At 49.2% G+C, this 12909-nt stretch overlaps 1 protein-coding gene across 1 annotated transcript; it reads left to right on the top strand.

Annotated features, from left to right (window-relative positions):
- Positions 1 to 401: 401 nt before the first annotated feature.
- LOC121279151 (protein rapunzel-like) lies at positions 402 to 12242 on the top strand. The gene is made up of 2 exons (XM_041190136.1): positions 402 to 518; positions 10669 to 12242. Exon 2 carries the CDS (start codon positions 10737 to 10739, stop codon positions 11898 to 11900), a length of 1164 nt encoding a protein of 387 aa, XP_041046070.1. The 5' UTR covers positions 402 to 518; positions 10669 to 10736; the 3' UTR covers positions 11901 to 12242.
- Positions 12243 to 12909: the final 667 nt, after the last annotated feature.

The raw sequence follows: 12909 nt of genomic DNA, 5'->3' as shown, positions 1-12909 counted from the left end.
GAACTAGAAGCAACACGAGGAGAAACAATTTTTACTCAACGAGTCGAGTTGTTGGGAATGTGCTGTCTGAAAGGGCGGAAAAAGCAGATTCAATCATAATTTTCAAAGGGAATTGAAGAAATATGGAAGGGCAAACAGGAGTATTGGGAAAGAGCGGGTGGGGGGGCATGAGTGAAAGTAATTGGATAGCTCTTTCAAAGAACCGGCACAGACACAATGGGCTGAATGGCCTCCTATTGCGCTGTATTATTCTACGATAAATCTGTCTGCAGTCAGGCGGCATTCAGTGCTCCGAGCAATTTTCAGCTGCCACCCACGTGTGGGATGTTCCTTTCACTTATAGGAGAGATTAATCCCGCCTACTCTTGTCGAAATTGGGGAGGGCGGTCATGCAAGATATTTAAAAGCTGCTGCGTTCACAGCCTCAACTCAGAGAGCTACTCCAGCTCTCCTCACTTTGGTGTGTGTGTTCCTGTTGGAAAGCGGAGCCAGGCTGTTGCCAAGAGCAGGGGACCCAGGCAAGTATCAGAGCGCACTGCTACCCCGACTAGAACAACCATAGCCTGGTCCAGGGAGGAGTGAGGTCTTCCCGAAGGTAAGCTGACCTCTGACATGAGCACTGACCTGCTCATGCTTAGTAAACCCGGGGTTTCTAGTGGGGTCAAGATGCAGCCAAGCTGAGTTAGTGTTCCTGCCTGCCTGGATTTCCCAGCAGCTCCAATACAGGCGGCAGCATTGGCAATGAATGTGAATTAACAGTTGGGTGATGCAGCTCGGACCCCAATACCATTTAGTCTCTGTTGGCTGCTTACCCCTTGTTCCTGCCCTCACACCCCACCTCAGGGCAAGTGGACAGGGAATATACCCTTTCCAGTATTTTGCTGTTAAAGGAGCTGCTCGTATAGAGTTCGCCCAAACTGTTAAAGGGGACACTCACTGTTGAAGAAGCTGTTCAATGTTAAAGGGGCCACTTACTGTTAAAAGTGGGCTCACTCCTAAAGGTGTTTCTTGCTGCTAGAGAATCATTGTTAAAGGGTCAGTTCTCAGTTGAAGGGGCCGATCAGTCCGTAACACAGAACTGCGTTTCAGTCTGAGTTAGCACGTTAATACCTCCTAAAATATCAAAATCAATGCAAATAAATGACTCTCCTCTGCCCCACTGTGTTTCATCTACCCCAGTGTCAATCCTCCAGCCCCGTACCCCTTCTCGCCCCAGTGTCCTGCCTCCACCTCAGTGTCTCCCCCCTGCCCCAGTGTCTCTCCTCTTTCCCAGTGTCTCCCCCCTGCCCCAGTGTCTCCCCCCTGCCCCAGTGTCTCTCCTCATTTCCAGTGTCTCTCCCATGCGCCAGTGTCTCTCCCCTGCCCCAGTGTCTCTCCTCTTTCCCAGTGTCTATCCCCTGCTCCAGTGTCTCTCCCCTGCCCCAGTGTCTCTCCTCTTTCCCAGTGTCTCTCCCCTGCCCCAGTGTCTCTCCCCTGCCCCAGTGTCTCTCTCTTCCCCAGTGACTCTCCTCTTTTCCAGTGTCTCTCCCCTGCCCCAGTGTCTCTCCCCTGCCCCAGTGTCTCTCCCCTGCCCCAGTGTCTCTTCCCTGCCCCAGTGTCTCTCCTCTTTCCCAGTGTCTCTCCCCTGCCCCAGTGTCTCTTCTCTTTCCCACTGTCTCTCCCCTGCCCCAGTGTCTCTCCTCTTTCCCAGTGGCTCTCCCCTGCCCCTGTGTCTCTCTTCTTTCCCAGTGGCTCTCCTCTTGCCCAGTTTCTCCCCTCTTCCCCAGTTTCTCTCCTCTTCCCCAGTATCTCCCCTCTTCCCCAGTGTCTCTCCCCTGCCCCAGTGTCTTTCCTCTTCCTCTATGTCTCTCCTCTTTCCTAATGTCACTCCCCTGCCCCAGTGTCTCTCCTCTTCCCCTGTGTCTCTCCTCTTTACCAGTGTCTCCTCTCTTTCCCAGTGTCTCTCCACTGCCCCATTGCCTCTCCTCTTTCCCATTGTCTCCCCTCTTCCCCAGTGTCTCCCCTCTTCCCCAGTGTCTCCCCTCTTCCCCAGTGTCTCTCCTCTTTCCCAGTGTCTCTCCTCTTGCCCAGTGTCTCTCCTCTTTCCCAGTGTCTCTCCCCTGCTCCAGTGTCTCTCCCCTGCCCCAGTGTCTCTCCTCTTTCCCAGTGTCTCTCCCCTGCCCCAGTGTCTCTCCTCTTCCCCAGTGACTCTCCTCTTTTCCAATGTCTCTCCCATGCCCCAGTGTCTCTCCCCTGCCCCAGTGTCTCTCCTCTTTCCCAGTGTCTCTCCTCTTTCCCAGTGTCTCTCCCCTGCCCCAGTGTCTCTCCCCTGCCCCAGTGTCTCTCCCCTGCCCCAGTGGCTCTCTCCTGCCCCAGTGTCTCTCCCCTGCCCCAGTGTCTCTTCCCTGCCCCAGTGTCTCTCTTTCCCAGTGTCTCTCCCCTGCCCCAGTGTCTCTCCCCTGCCCCAGTGGCTCTCCCGTGCCCCAGTGTCTCTCCCCTGCCCCAGTGTCTCTTCCCTGCCCCAGTGTCTCTCCTCTTCCCCAGTTTCTCCCCTCTTCCCCAGTTTCTCTCCTCTTCCCCAGTATCTCCCCTCTTCCCCAGTGTCTCTCCCCTGCCCCAGTGTCTTTCCTCTTCCTCTATGTCTCTCCTCTTTCCTAATGTCACTCCCCTGCCCCAGTGGCTCTCCTCTTTTCCAGTGGCTCTCCTCTTCCCAATTGTCTCTCCTCTTTCCCAGTGTCTCTCCCCTGCCCCAGTATCTCTCCTCTTCCCCTGTGTCTCTCCTCTTTCCCAGTGTCTCTCCCCTGCCCCATTGCCTCTCCTCTTTCCCATTGTCTCCCCTCTTCCCCAGTGTCACTCCTCTTCCCCAGTGTCTCCCTTCTTCCCCAGTGTCTCCCTTCTTCCCCAGTGTCTCCCCTCTTCCCCAGTGTCTCCCCTCTTCCACAGTGTCTCCCCTCTTCCCCAGTGTCTCCCCTCTTCCCCAGTGTCTCTTCTCTTTCCCAGTGTCTCTCCCCTGCTCCAGTATCTCTCCCCTGCCCCAGTGTCTCTCCCCTGCCCCAGTGTCTCTCCCCTGCCCCAGTGTCTCTCCTCTTTCCCAGTGTCTCTCCCCTGCCCCAGTGTCTCTCCTCTTCCCCAGTGACTCTCCTCTTTTCCAGTGTCTCTCCCATGCCCCAGTGTCTTTCCCCTGCCCCAGTGTCTCTCCCCTGCCCCAGTGTCTCTCCCCTGCCCCAGTGTCTCTCCCCCGCCCCAGTGTCTCTCCTCTTCCCCAGTGACTCTCCTCTTTTCCAGTGTCTCTCCCATGCCCCAGTGTCTCTCCCCTGCCCCAGTGTCTCTCCCCTGCCCCAGTGTCTCTCCCCTGCCCCAGTGTCTCTCCCCTGCCCCAGTGTCTCTTCCCTGCCCCAGTGTCTCTCCCCTGCCCCAGTGTCTCTCCTCTTTCCCAGTGTCTCTCCTCTTTCCCAGTGACCCTCCTCTTTTCCAGTGTCTCTCCCATGCCCCAGTGTCTCTCCCCTGCCCCAGTGTCTCTCCCCTGCCCCAGTGTCTCTCCTCTTTCCCAGTGTCTCTCCCCTGCCCCAGTGTCTCTCCTCTTTCCCAGTGTCTCTCCCCTGCCGCAGTGTCTCTCCTCTTTCCCAGTGTCTCTCCCCTGCCCCAGTGTCTCTCCTCTTCCCCAGTGACTCTCCTCTTTCCCAGTGTCTCCCCTCTTTCCCAGTGTCTCTCCCCTGCCCCATTGCCTCTCCTCTTTCCCATTGTCTCCCCTCTTCCCCAGTGTCACTCCTCTTCCCCAGTGTCTCCCCTCTTCCCCAGTGTCTCCCCTCTTCCCCAGTGTCTCCCCTCTTCCCCAGTGTCTCTCCCCTGCCCCAGTGTCTCTCCTCTTCCCCAGTGGCTCCCCTCTTCCCCAGTGTCTCTCCCCTGCCCCAGTGTCTTTCCTCTTCCTCTATGTCTCTCCTCTTTCCCAGTGATTCTTGTCTGCGCCAGTGTCTCTCCCCTGTCCCAGTGTCTCATAGACTCAGAGAAGCCTACAGCACACAAGGAGACCATTTGGCCCATCATGTCTGCGCTGATCAACAAAGATCTGACTACACGAATCCCATTTTCCAGCACTTGGCCCATTGCCCTGGAGGCTGTGGCAAAGCCAGTGAATATCTAAATACTTCTCAATATTATGAGAGTTTCTGACTCAACCACCCTTTCAGGCAGTGAGTTCCAGACTCCCACCACTCTAGGTGAAAAAATTTCTCCTCAACTCTCCTCTTAGCCTTCTACCTCTTACCTTAAATCTATTCCCCCTTGGTTATTGACCCCTCTACTAATGAATGAAGTGCCTTCCTATCCACCCTATCTATGCCCCTCATAATCTTATACACCTCTATCAGGTCCCCTCTCAACCTTAGATGCCCCAAGGAAAACAACCCCAGCCTATCCAATCTTTCCTCATAGCTCAGACCCTCCAGCCCAGGCGACATCCTGGTAAATCTCCTCTGCACCCTTTCCAGTGCAATCACATCCTTCCTATAATGTGATGACCAGAACTGTACACAGTACTCCAGTTGTGGCCTAACCAGCATTTTATACAGCTCCAACATAACCTCCCTGCTCTTGTATTTTATGCCTCAGCTAATAAAGGCAAGTACCCGATTTGGCTTCTTAACCAACTTATCTACCTGCCCTGCACACCAAGGTGTCTCTGATCTTCAGTACTTTCAAGGATCCTGCCATTCATAGAAACTAGGAGCAGGAGTAGGCCATTTGGCCCTTCGAACCTGCTCTGCAATTTATTATGATCCTGGCTGATCATCCATCTCAATAGCCTGCTCTCGCTTTTTCCCCATATCCTTTGATCACTTTCGCCCCAAGAGCTATATCTAACTCCTTCTTGAAAACATACAATGTTTTGGCCTCAACTACTTTCTGTGGTAGCGAATTCCACAGGCTCACCACTCTCTGGGTGAGGAAATTTCTCCTCATCTCAGTCCTAAATGGTCTACCCCGTATCCTCAGACTGTGACCCCTGGTTCTGGACTCCCCCACCATCGGGAACATCCTTCCTGCATCTAGTGTAATCCCTTGTCTTGTTAGCCCTCACCAAGCATTTTACCTCAAACTTTGCCAGGTTGAATTCCATTTGCCATTGCTCTGCCCACCTGACCAGTCCACTGAAATCCTCCTGCAGTTTACACCTATCCTCCTCACTATTTACCACCCTGGCAATTTTCGTGTCATCTACGAACTTCTTGATCATACTCCCTATATTTAAGTCCAAATCATTTTGTACACCATAAACAGCAAGCTCCCCAGCACCGAACCCTGCAGAACCCCACTGGAAACAGACTTCCAGTCACAGAAACATCCGTCCACCATCACCCGCTGCTTCCTGCCTCTCAGCCAATTTTGGATCCAACACGCCACTTTGCCTTGAATCCCATGTGCTCTTACTTTCTTGACCAACCTGCCACTCATCAACACTCCTGGTCACCTCCTCTAAAAATTCGATCAAATTTGTTAACCACAATCTTCCATGAACTAATCCATTACCCCTGATTAATCTGTCTCTTCAAGTGCAGATAAATTCTGTCCCTCAGAATGCTTTCCAGTAACTTCCCTACCATTGAGGTTAGACTTACTGGCCTGTAATTTCCTGGTCTATCCCTTCCTTTTTTAATAAGGGGGCAACACTAGCAGTCCTCCAGTCTTCTAGCACCTCACCTGTGGCCAGAGAGGATTTGAAAATTACTGGCAGTGCCCCAATATCTCTTCCCTCTTCCCTCAACAGCCTGGATACGCCTCATCTGGGTCTGTGGATTTATCCACTTTTAATTCCACTAAACCCACGAGTAGCTCCTCTCTCTCTCTATGTTAATTTCCTCTAATATTTCACAGTCCTCCACCCTGACACCTCGTCGTCCTTTTCCATTGTGAAGACTGATGCAAAGTATTCATTGTGGACTGTACCCACATCTTCCGGGTCCACACACACATTACCTCTATGGTCCCCAGTTGGCCCTATTCTTCCCCTAGTTATTCTCTTGCTCTTTATATATTTAAAAAACCCCTTTGGGTTTTCCTTTCTTCTACCCACCAATCTCATGCATTCTCTTAGCTTTCCTAATTTCCTTTTTAAGTTCCTCTCTGCACTTTTTATACTCCTCTAGGGACTCTGCTGTATTGAGCCTAGGTATCAGCCACAAGCTTCTCTTTTTTCTTAATCCTAACCTTTATATCCCTTGACATCCAGGGTTCTCCGGACTTGGTCCCCCTCTTTGTCTTTATGGGAATATATATGCCCTGTACTCTCACTCTTTCCTCCTTGAATGCCTCCCACTGCTCTGACACAGTTTTATCTGCAAGTAGCTGCTCCCAGTTCACTTGAGCCAAATTGTCTCTCATCTTAGTAAAATTAGCCTTTCCACAGTTTAGAAATTTTAGTCCCAGCCCAAACTTATCCTTTTCCATAACTATCCTAAATCTAACTGAGTTATGGTCACTATCTCCAAAATGCTCCCAGACTGAAACACCTTCCACCTGCCTGAGTTCATTTCCAAATATTAGGTCCAGAACTGCCCCCTCCCTTGCTGGGCTTTCTACGTACTGGCTAAAAAGTTCTCCTGGATGCAACTTAAGAATTTTCCTCCCTCCCTACATTGCACAATAAAACTATCCCAGTTAATATTTGGGTGGTTAAAATCCCCTACTATTACTTATTATTCTTACACTTCTCTGAAATTTGATTACACATTTGATCCCCTATCTCTCCCTGACTGTTTAGGGGCCTATAGTACACACCCAACAGCGTGTTTAACCCTTTTATATTTTTACTTCTATTCATATGGCTTCATTGATGATCCTTCCAAGGTATCATCCCTCCTCACTGTTATAATTGATTCTTTGATCAATATTGCAACCCCCCCCCCCCCCACCCGCCAGAAATATAGAAACTAGGAGCAGGAGTAGGCCATTCGGCCCTTCGAGCCTGCTCCGCCATTCATTATGATCATGGCTGATCATCCAACTCAATAACCTGCTCCCGCTTTCTCCCCATACCCTTTGATCCCTTTCACCCCAAGAGCTATATCTAACTCCTTCTTGAAAACATATAATGTTTTGGTCTCAATTACTTTCTGTGGTAGCGAGTTCCACAGGCTCATCACTCTCTGGGTGAGGAAATTTCTCCTCATCTCAGTCCTAAATGGTCTACCCCGTATCCTCAGACTGTGACCCCTGGTTCTGGACTTCCCCACCATCGGGAACATCCTTCCTGCATCTACCATGTCTAGTCCTGTTAGAATTTTATAGGTTTCTATGTCAGTCCCGCCATCCCAGGAATCAGTCTGGTAAACCTTCGCTGCACTCCCTCTATAGCAAGTACATCCTTCCTCAGATAAGGAGACCAAAACTGCACACAATATTCCAGGTGTGGTCTCACCAAGGCCCTGTCTCATTGCAGCAAGACATCCCTGTTCCTGTACTCGAATTCTCTAGCTATGAAGGCCAACATACCATTTGCCTTCTTTACCACCTGCTGCACCTGCATGCTTACCTTCAGCGACTGGTGTACAAGGACACCCAGGTCTCGTTGCACATTCCCCTCTCTCAATTTATAGCCATTCAGATAATAATCTGCCTTCCTGTTTTTGCTACCAAAGTGGATAACCTCACATTTATCCACATTATACTGCATCTGCCATGCATTTGCCAACTCACTCAGCTTGTCCAAATCACACTGAAGCATCTCTGCATCCTCCTCACAGTTCACCCTCCCATCCAGCTTTGTGTCATCTGCAAATTTGAGATATTACATTTAGTTCCCTCATCTAAATCATTAATATATATTGTGAATAACTGGGGTCCCAGCACCGATCCCTGCAGTACCCCACTAGTCACTGCCTGCCATTTGGAAAAAGACCCATTTATTCCTACTCTTTGTTCCCTGTCTGCCAACCAGTTTTCTATCCATCTCAATACACTATCCCCAATCCCATGCGTTTTAATTTTACGCACCAATCTCTTATGTGAGAGTTTGTTGAAAGCCTTCTGAAAGTCCAAATAAACCACATCCACTGGCTCCCTCACATCAACTCTACTAGTTACATCCTCGAAAAATTCCAGTAGATTTGTCAAGCATGATTTCCCTTTCATAAATCCATGCTGACTCTGTCTGTTTCTGCCACTGTTTTCCATGTGCTCAGCTATTAAATCTTTTATAATGGACTCTAGAATTTTCCCCACTACCAACGTCAGGCTGACTGGTCTATAATTCCCTGTTTTCTCTCTGCCTCCCTTTTTTAATAGTGGGGTTACATTAGCTACCCTCCAATCCTCTTCTATCCCCCTCTCTATCTCATCTGAATATCCTATAACCAGGAATGTTGAGCTGCCAATCTTGTCCTTCTTTTAGCCAAGTCACAGTCATAGCTCTGATATGATACTCCCACGTGCCTATCTGTCAGCTCCCACAGCTCATCTGTCTTATTCCTCAGGCTCCTTGCATTAAAATATATTCCATTTAGCCTTGCTGAACTCACTTCTTTCTTATCTAGCCTATGTTTCCTCTGCCTTCCAGACTCACTTGCTAGCGTTTTAACTTCTAATTCCATCTCAGCTTCTCTCCCCTCTGAACTATTTTTCAGGATCCTATCTCCCTGCCAATTTAGTTTAAATCCACCCCAACAGCATTAACAAAGCTCCCCGCGAGGATGTTGGTCCCATTCCCGTTCAGATGTAACTCCTTCAACCTGTACAGGTCCCACCTCCTCACAAACAATCCCAGTGCCCCAGGAATCCAAAACCCTCCCTCCTGCACCATCTCTCCAGCCACGCATTCATCTGCTGTATCTTTCTGTTCCTATACTCACTACAGTGTGGCACAGGGAGTAATCCGGAGATTACTACCTTTGAAGTCCTGCTTTTCAATTTCCTTCCTAATTTCCTAAAGTCTGCTTGCAAGACCTCATTTCTCTTTCTTCCTATGTCATTGGTCCCAACATGGACCATGACCTCTGGATGTTCACCCTCCCCCTTCAGAATGCCCTGTAGCCGTTCAATAACATCCTTGACCCTGGCACCCAGGAGGCAACATACCATCCTGGAGTTACGTCTATGGCTGCGGAAGCACCTGTCTGCTCCCCTCACTAACAAATCCCCTACCACTATTGCCCTTCCAGACTTCTTCCTCCCCCCTGAGCAGCTGGACCACCCACAGTGCCATGGCCCTGTCTCTGATTGGCCTCCACAGAGGAACCGTCACTCTCACTGTTTTCCAAAAGGCTGAGAAACGGTTTGTGAGCGAGATGCACTCGGGGAGATTCCCTCACTATCTGCCTGGTCCCCTTCTTCTGTCTGGTGGTCACCCATTCCCTCTCTGCTTTCACTTCCTTAAGCTGTAGAGTGACCACGTCCTGAAACGTGCTGTCCATGAACCTCTCGGCCTTGTGAATGCACCATCGTGCCACCGGCTGCTGCTCAAGCACCAAAACCTGGAGCTCGAGTTGTTCCAGTCAGAGGCGCCTCCTGCACACATGGTCACCCAGGCCGCCAGGAGCATGTAGGATTTCCCACATAGCGCAGGATGTGCAAATCACAGGACTAAGCTCCCCAGACATATCTTAACTAAATAAAATATGGACCCTTGCTTTTATTTTACCCTTATTCATACTTGAGTATAGACTGGATGCTAGATCCTCTAGATAGACTAGATCCAATAGGTACTGCTGATTACCTGTCCCAGGGTCCCCCTCTTGCAATCTCCTCTAGGTGCTGCTGACTGCCTGTCACAGGGTCCTCCTCTCGCACCCTCCTCTTTCCCAGTGTCTTTCCACTGCCCCAGTGTCTCTCCCCTTCTGCAGTGTCTCTCCCCTGCCCCTGTGTCTCTCCCCTGCCCCTGTGTCTCTCCCCTGCCCCTGTGTCTCTCCCCTTCCGCAGTGTCTCTCCCCTGCCCCTGTGTCTCTCCCCTGCCCCTGTGTCTCTCCCCTTCCGCAGTGTCTCTCCTCTTTCTCAGTGTCTCTCCCCTCCCCCAGTGTCTCTTGCCTGCCCCAGTGTCTCTCCCTCCCCCAGTGTCTCTCCCCTGCCCCAGTGTCTCTCCTCTGTGCAAAGGTGCATCCTGTAACCTACTGTGCCCCTCGGACTTTGACCTTTTGAAGTAAATGGCCTGGAATAATGGCGAGCTGATCTATTACCCAGCGCAATCTCTGGCCTTGTCTCTGAGTCTGAAAGTTGTGAGTTCAAGTCCCACTCCAGAGACTTGAGACAAAAATCAAAGCTGACACTCCAGTGCCGCACTGCCAGAAGATTCGTCTTTTTGACGAGTTGTTAAACCGAGGCACCATCTACCTTCTGCAAAGGATGTAAAAGATCCTGTGACACAATTTCAAAGCAGAGCAGAGGCGTTATCGCTGGTGTCCTGACCAATATTTATGCATCAACTAACATCACAGATTCAGTCATTATCACATTGCTGTTTGTGGGATCTTGCTGAGCTCAATTTGGCTGCTGTGTTTCCCACATTACAACAGTGAATACACTTCAAAAGCACCTAATTGGCTGTGAAGCACTTTGGGATATCCTGGGGTTGTGCAAGGTACTACAGAAATGCAGATCTCTTTTTTCCCACTTGTTTTTGGTCCCCACTAAAGTTACAACACACCCCAGTCTAATTCAAAGCTGCAAACTGCTAAAAATTGCTTTTCAATGTTTATTTTCCAGCCACTGTACAGCGAGTATCCCATCATCATCATCATAATCATCTCCTGCCAAGACCTTCACTCTGCACAATGGCTGATGAAGCAGAGCAAGCATTGGAACTGACAGGGGCTATTGCAGGTGTTGCACAGGCTATGGAAGTGTTTAAAAATTTGGAGAAGTTTGCTTCTGCAGCTGGAGTGATAGGGCCCATTATTGGGTTAGCTGGAGTGGTGCTAAAGTTAGTAGTGGGTAATAACGATAGTCCCGAGCTGGCGTACATGAAGGAACAGTTCTCAGAAGTCAAGAACAAGTTGGATGTGATTTCAGATGAGCTTGGGGAGGTTCTGAGGGCAATAGAGCAGAGTACGATTAACAATCAATATTTCACAGTTGAAGAGAATCTGAAAAACCAGTTCAGAAAGTACATGGAAATAACCAAAGCTCAACCAGAGTACAGGGAGAAAGAGAAAGCTGAGTTTCTGGCACACTTTACAAATAGTAAAGGAGATCAGAATCTCCACACTCTCTATGACGGCATTATGGATAAATCAGCTGTCTTCTCAGACCCCATTCTGGAGACCACCATGAAATATGATCAGAGAAGCCGGCGCCTAATGGAAAGCATGTGTGCCCGTCTGAAAGAGCTCTTGTGTATTGGCCTGATTGCTCTCATTGGTCAAACTGCCATCACCGGGAATGATGAAGCTGCCATAAAGAATGAGTGGGAAAAGAAAATGAATGATATTGAAGGAAAGATGAAATCTATGATTGACAAGTGCATCAATGAGTTTGATGACCAGGCAAAGATAGATGTTGAGAAAATGATAAAAAGAGAGGATACCCACGATCACCAGAAGCTGGCAGGCAAATTATGCGATGCTTTGAAAAAGAAATATGATTGGATTTATTGGTCCGTTCGAATCTATGATGATGTTGGAGGGTATGACAATCACTGTGTTACTGGCCCAAATTATTTTCACTTTTTCAGATTGAATGGTGTGAATTGTGTTATCTCATATGCTAAAAATAAAACCCCTCTCGATAGAGGAAAAATCCAGAATTCCATGAAAGGATGGGAGCATAGGAATCATGCGAGGGAGGTAGCTGAACACATAAAGGAGAAGCTGGGGGGTCCCTTCGTTGTCCATACAGTCAGACGGTTAAAGGGGTTGTGGTACAATGGTAATTTTCCTAGTGATTGTCACTTCTGGGAAAACTACAGTGGGGTCACTCTGTGTGTGCACAGCATCTAAACCTCACAGAGGAATGCTACTCATTAAAGCTTTGCCAGGTGTGGGTTAAGCAGTTTCCAGGGTGCTGTCACTGCAGAGAACATTTAAGATTGAATTCAGATCCTGCGGGAAGTATTTGGTGTTGGATTTCTAAATTGGGAAGGACTTATAAAAATTTCTTTCATGGGAATGTAGCACCGTTTGCTAGTCCAGATTTTATTGCCGATCGCAAATTGACCCTTGAGAAGGTGGGGGTGAGCTGCCTTCTTGAACCGCTGCAGTCCATGTGGTGTAGGTACACCTACAGTGCTGTTAGGGAGGGAGGGTTCCAGGATTTTGACCCAGCGACAGTGAAGGAACAGCGATATATTTCCAAGTCAGGAAGGTGAGTGACTTGGAGGGGAACTTCCAGGTGGTGGTGTTCCCATGTGTCTGCTGCCCTTGTCCTTCTAGATGGCAGTGGTCATGTGTTTGGAAGGTGCTATATAAGGAGCCTTGGTGAGCCGCTGCAGTGCATCTTGTAAATGGTATACACAGCTGCTACTGTGCATCAGTGGTGGAGAGAGTGAATAAAAAAGTTAGTGTTTGGGGTATCACCCTGGGGCAGATCGCTAGAATGCCCAGAATAACCTCCCTAGGAAGTCCACACAGCTCCACAAAAGGACCATCTCTGTGTAAATCTGTGACAGGCTGAGATTAATGCTTCCGCTGATAATTATTCTGTTTATTTTCTGTCTGTCTCACACTGTAACCAGGAAGGTCCATCTGTAATGGACCCCTGGCTGTATTTTCCTGCTTGAATTGTAATGATGTAATCACTGGCTTTGCTTAAAGCAAACAGTTTGAAAGAATGCATTTTCTGACTGTATTATGGGATGGGCTAAATAAAATGTCCAACAGCAACCTCTTCCAATCGTTTTGTTTCTCCACATTCCTCAGGGAATAAAAGGGACAGGAGCATCATGGATCTGGAATTGGCTGAGTGGCTGGAAACAGAGAGTGGTGGTTAATGGATGTTTTTTTGGGCTGG

The sequence above is a fragment of the Carcharodon carcharias genome, chromosome 6, assembly GCF_017639515.1.
Source record: "Carcharodon carcharias isolate sCarCar2 chromosome 6, sCarCar2.pri, whole genome shotgun sequence".
In the NCBI taxonomy this organism is placed as follows: domain Eukaryota; kingdom Metazoa; phylum Chordata; class Chondrichthyes; order Lamniformes; family Lamnidae; genus Carcharodon; species Carcharodon carcharias.
The sequence above is the reverse complement of the archived record's forward strand: the minus strand, read 5'-3'. Positions and strand labels throughout refer to the sequence as shown.